This window comes from Nycticebus coucang, chromosome 5 (genome assembly GCF_027406575.1).
Source record: "Nycticebus coucang isolate mNycCou1 chromosome 5, mNycCou1.pri, whole genome shotgun sequence".
NCBI classification, from domain to species: Eukaryota; Metazoa; Chordata; class Mammalia; order Primates; family Lorisidae; genus Nycticebus; species Nycticebus coucang.
Window position 1 is genome coordinate 45500997 of NC_069784.1, and position 6404 is coordinate 45507400.

Sequence of the window (6404 nt, forward strand, 5' to 3'; positions counted from 1 at the left end):
TAATAAAGGTTATATTTAAAAGAGTAATTTTATTTTGAAATACGAGAGAGGAAAATGCATGCTTCAATAATGTCAGAGTTTCCAGGAGAAGATATTGTGAGCTTGTTCATCTAAATACATTTTATTTGGGGTTCAGTATGAATTTTCAAAAGATGTTTTTCAGATAAGAAAGCAGTAATTCAAACACAATTATATAAACAAGAAGATCAGAGGGGAATTATCCTGAAGGGTATAAAATGAACCAAGAGCTTTCAGTCTGGGTCATCACAGCATCCGCTCACCTATGCAAAGCAAGGTAGGTGTCCATACTAAGAAGGCTTTGTGAAATAAAGTGTTCTTATGCTAATTTTCTTTCATTTTAAATTATTTTAAAATGGCAAATGCTGAGATATAATTTCCGTTAGCAGGCTCTAAAAATTTTAATTATTGCTCCAAATTATTTAATAGTGGATAAAGGTGAGTGAACTATACACATAAGGATATGGAAAAAAATCATTGACTTAAAGGAAGAGAAACAACTGGTCAGCTCCCTAATGAAGAATAACTTATATGCATGGATTTCTTCTATTTGCATTTTGATTTAAATATTTTATCAATTGAATAATCTGCATTTTAAGTCCTCTCAATTATTAGTATTACTGTACTAATAATCATCTTTGATGAAAATGTACTTCTGGGAAATGGCAGTAAATTCAGTTTTGAGTACCTGCAGGGGTAAAATACTCTATATTACAAAGTCTTTTTCAGTATTTAATACCTAAACCCCTTGGATAGTATCCAAGCACACACACCTGCTGTAGAGTATATTTTACTCCCAAGAGAAATATGCTGCCTTAGTGACATTCCAGGATTGTTCCCAAGATGAACAATTGACAGTTTTCAATTGACATAATATGGTAAGAAATTTGGAGAGAAAAGATTGATGAAGGAAATTAGCAAAACAGAGAGGAATGTACTTATTAAGAACAAAAGTAGTGAGCGCAAAAAGAAGAAAAAAAAGGTGAAGGAGAGGATGAAGGAAAAAACATATTTGGAATAAGAGGATATGTTGAAATGGGGACATATTTGGTCATGCATCTAAGGAAGGCATCTGATTGTTTAGGGACCACCTGAAATCAGGCCTTCTGTGTTTAAATGCTCAATAAATTATTCATGGTGATTTCAGAATAGGCAATTAGGTTGCAGAAATGAGAACCCAGGTGACAAGAAAGAAGTTGTGACAGATCATATAGAAAGGTATTAACTAACACTAAGTTAGATAGTGTTATATAACTAGATGAGGGCTGTCCAAAAGCATCCAGCCATGTAATGTGAAAAATAGTATTAACAACAGATACTTTCCAGACATCCTTAGCATGATCTTTCTTTTTTTAAAATTTATTTATTTATTTATTTTTATTAAATCATAGCTGTGTACATTAGTATGATCATGGGGCACCATACACTTGGTTCATAGATCGTTTGACACATTTTCATCACACTAGTTAACATAGCTTTTGTAGCATTTTCTTAGTTATTTTGCTAAGACCTTTGCATGATCTTTCTTATGTAGAATGCCAAGTGCTTCACTTGCATTGACTTATTCTTTTTATGATTTCAGGAAGGGGAATATGGAAAAATGAGGGCACGAAGATATTAAATTGTTCAGTTACACAAAACTGCAGTTAAATCTAAAAGAATTCTAGATCACTAATGCTTAGCAGCGTCAGGGATCTGACACTAATTTATCATATAGAATCACAGACTATTTGTCCCACACAAATCATCATGACTATCCTCTGGTTCTATGTCTTCCTTTTATAGGTGAGGAAATTGAGGCCCAGGAAGATTGTGTGGTGCAGTTTTACTATTTGCCATAAAGAAGTAAAGGAGAAAGAATCGTTCCCACTTTCTTTATAGCCACAAAGTTGTATGGCTACTGTGGCTGATAATTCAGCATGCTTAGATTTTGCTTTTGTTAGTTTAGAGTTCTATTTTTATAAGAGAAATTTCAAAAAATAGATAGAGTGTCTATAATGAATAGTGAATATGCCAACAATGGGAAAAACTTTGAAAACAATTTTTCATTCCACATTTTAAAAAGGGTAAAGTGTACTTGTCTCTTTCCATTTTACAGACAGATTCTATATTTTAGTCAGTTTCTCATAGATCCAAGTAAGAATTTTGTTCCTTAATTTCTAGATTAATATTCTCATTACTAGATCACTACAAATCTATATTATCTAGAATCATAGAGCTAGATGTTAAAATGTGTGAAGTTAATTATCTCCTATCATGAATACTCAGTAGCTGGCTGTCTAGATGGGTAAGAGCTATTACATAATGATTGTGATGGATGAGTATTTGACATCATTTACCTGGTTGGTATTTTAAAGGCCCTACAGAGGAGAGGCTCTTTTAGGTTTATGGCTCTAAAATACTGGAACCAACTCTATACCATAGAAGGAGCTCACTTTTGAGAACCACTTCAGAATACCAAACTCCATGAATAAGGAATTCTGAGGTTTTTGCTCCCAATTCAAATACAAAAACCTCCAAAGAAGGCACGAATATACGACATTTTATTTAAAAGAGTTCACCATAAAACCCTTCTTATTTTAACCTTTAACACTGAAAAGACTTCCTAAAATGGGTTGGTTCACTTCCTCATCTATTTAGAAGTAAGTGCAGTTAAACATATGGGAATATTTAATAAATGCAGGTCTCAGGGTCATAATTTGGATTATTTTAGAGCAGATGGGACAATATATATTTGTACTATTTATATTCACACTTAGTTCCCTCACTAGACTGTATCCTTTTAGGTAAAAGACCACATCCTATCCATTTGTGTCTCTCTGTGTCTGGTTCAGGTGCTCTATGTATGTTTGTCTAATTCAGCAGTTCTCAACTGTATTAAACTGTATTAAAGGGCTGCGGCATTAGGAAGGTTGAGAACCACTGGTCTAATTTATCTTCCAGTCTCATACCAGGAATAGGAGATTGGTGAAATCATCGCTACACTCCAAAATTTGGCATTTAAAAGAAATCCCTGGTAACGTGTGTGATGTGATTTTCATGGTTTTTTATAAGTTGATTGAAAACAAATTCTGGTTAACTGAGGCTGAGTCTATGAGGATTTAGTTAACAGAGGTTTTAGAATACGCAGCTTAAAGATGGTGTTGGGATATAATTTGAAGAAATATTGATACTTTTCTTGATGATTAAATAAAAATGTATAGTGAGTTATAATTTATTTAATAAAACAAGCAAATAAGTTTATGTTTGTAGATAACAATACGACTCCATTAAGGTATATATTTTCTTTACTAACAGTGATACTTAAGAAAGAAAAAATACCCAAACATACCTAGCTAGCTGTACAATATTTGTAAGACACAAAAATCTTGTTAATCTTTGAAGTGATCAGATTACATGCAAGAGTCTGAAATTTGATTACCCTTCCTCACTAGTAGAACTAAAATAATTATGTCATAACATTATCCAGATCATTATGATGTCCAGTGGATATTGAACAAGTTCTCCAGCATTCAGTCTCTACGGAGACACGTGTTCCACTGCCTCCATTGTCTTCTATGCAGCTAGAAATTATTTAGCATTCCTGCTAACCCACAATGGAGCTGACGTCCTTGACTGTATTATTCTTGTCATGTCAACTGATTTTTTTTTTTTACCTCTATACTCTTTTTAAAATAATGAATTCTATACACCTTCTGTGTAAAATAATCTTTTATTTTTTCCCCACTCTACTTCTTTCAGCTGTAAAGGAATATTTTAAGGGATCAAAAGGAGGTGGGGAATGGGGAGCAGTGAGTTAGCCCATTAACAACAGTGGAAATTTTAGTTGACCATTTCTGGACTTCCTTTAGCTTCACAGTGTCTTCCTTGACAGCTAACAGGTAGAATTATTAGTATATGCAAGATTATATGCATTGGATGGTATTCAAGTTTGGTTAGGCTTTTTCTTGATTTCTTTGCCCTTTCTGATTATAACCAAATAGTTTTTTTTTTTTTTCATAAGCTGTTGACCCAAAGATTTTAGGAAAGTACAGTTCTGGGAAAGCCCTTCTTGAATGTAACTGTTAACTTACTTCTTCTAATCATAAAGGAAAGTATTTGTACTCTTAATTCACTGAATGCATTATTTTACAGTTAGTTAACTTGCACATCCCTGCCATCTTTCTGTCGTGGTGTTTCAGACTTGCCATTTCACTGCTCAGTGGAGCTTAGTGGAGCTTACAAGCAGAATCTTCACTCTATGAGCTCCTACACTATGAGGTATGTGGATCATCGTGCATGTTGGAAAGTTTTTGAGAGTATTACATATGCAAAACGCCTAATGGGACCTACGACAAAGCAGGCATTCAATAAACGGTTGCTGTTATTATTATTACTGGGTGTGTGTGTGCGTGTGTGCTCTTTTCAAATGTTCCTTTCGTGTGTCCTGAAAAAATACATGTAAAAGGTTCCTTAATTTTACCCTTGATTTAGCATGACTGCTACCTTCCTGAAAGCCATGCTTTTTGGCCTTGCATATGGGCAAGCAATGTCATTTTGTGTTCCAACTGAGTATACGATGCACGTCGAAAGGAGAGAGTGTGCCTATTGCCTAACCATCAACACCACCATCTGTGCTGGATATTGTATGACACGGGTATGTAGTTCATCTCACTTCTTTCAGCGGTAAATTATATAAACCCTGAAGCAGCCTATTTCTATCTAAAAAGGAAAGGAGATAAATCACAACCTAATTTCTCCAAATCTAATGCTTGTTGGCTCCTTAGAAGTAGAGTTCACTGGTTATAATATTATGTGGATCTACTCAGCACAATGGATACAGATAATTTTATAACAGTTTTATGTTCCAGATTTATTTAAACCGTCTTCTCACGAACAAGGATGAAAGAGAGGAGAGTGTCACTTTTGTCTCTGTGGGATTCGGGGTGGTTGTGTTAAGTTGGTATTGGGGAATGGGGTTATGGAATCCTTTCCCTGTTGTATTTGTGACAGAAGAATATAAGTGAATTGATTTTTATGTTTCCATTATCCGTGTGTTTCCTAAAGTCCTATGACATTATGCTCTCTTCTGTTCTTTCCTTAGGATATCAATGGCAAGCTATTTCTTCCCAAATATGCCCTGTCCCAGAATGTTTGTACATACAGAGACTTCATCTATAGGACTGTAGAAATACCAGGATGCCCCCACCATGTTGCTCCTTACTTTTCCTATCCTGTTGCTATAAGCTGTAAGTGTGGCAAATGTAATACTGACTACAGTGACTGTATACATGAGGCCATCAAGACAAACTACTGTACTAAACCTCAGAAGTCTCATTTAGTGGGACTTTCTGTTTAACTTTAAGAGCAATAGAATTTGCAATTTGGATAAATGTGTTTGGCTAGATTAAAACTAATAAAATATCATTATGTTTCACAATGTCTTGTGTACATTTTAAGTACTGTTTAATCCATACTTATACACACAAAGGCATTCAAAAGCTTAAGGAATTTTGGAAGAAAAGATAAATGATCCTTTCAAACTCAGATGAAGAATGGTTTTCACATGAAGGGCAAAGTAGAGAAAAAATGGAGAACACGGACATGAAATGTTAATAAAAGGTAGTTTTTTGTTTTTGTTTTTTTTTTTTTTTGAGACAAAGCTGCTGTGTCATCTGGACTAGAGTGCTGTGGGTCAGCCTAACTCACAGCAACCTGAAACTCCTGGGTTCAAGCAGTCCTCCTGTCTCAGCCACCAGAGTAGCTGGGACTATGGGTACCTACCTGCCACAATGCCTGGCTATTTTTTTCTATTTTTAGTAGAGAGGAGGTTTCATTCTTGCTCAGGCTGGTCTTGAACTGCACTCAAGCGATCCTCCTGCTTTCGCCTCCCAGAGTGCTGGGATTACAGGTGTGAGTCACTGCACCTGGCCATGAAAGCTAGTTTTGAGCAGGCTCTCCTCACAGAGGGTGGAAGGTTTGTCCTGACATAGAAAGAAGAATATGGGACCACTACAGAGTTATGAAAAGAGGGTAATGTGATCATAAGCTGAAGGGGCCCATGTGTCAGGGTACTTGAAACACTCACTTCCGAAGGATAGAACCAAGGCTGAAGTGGAGGTGGTGAGTAAGGAATATGTGGAATCTATAACACAATATTCTAGTCATTCAAATGTACTGGATATAACTCCACCAAAACTCATAAAGATTACAGGAACTATTCTTTTTAATGTAATTACTTTGGCGGGTCAACTGACCTATGAAAGTTATATCCCAAAAGGTCAATTTACAAAGCCTAGAAAAGAGGCCATGATCATTTTACATGTGGAAGTCTAAATCCTTCATAGTCCTTCAAGTAACAGGAGATACTTTCCAGCATTTATAACAAAAGCAACTTGTACGCTGTT

General features: G+C 35.3%; 1 protein-coding gene across 1 annotated transcript; it reads left to right on the forward strand.

The window, feature by feature from the left end:
* Positions 1 to 4492: 4492 nt before the first annotated feature.
* On the forward strand, positions 4493 to 5436 carry TSHB (thyroid stimulating hormone subunit beta). The gene is made up of 2 exons (XM_053592215.1): positions 4493 to 4654; positions 5102 to 5436. The coding sequence occupies exons 1-2, from the start codon at positions 4493 to 4495 to the stop codon at positions 5354 to 5356; spliced, it is 417 nt and encodes a 138-aa protein (XP_053448190.1). The 3' UTR covers positions 5357 to 5436.
* The last annotated feature ends 968 nt before the right edge of the window (positions 5437 to 6404 follow it).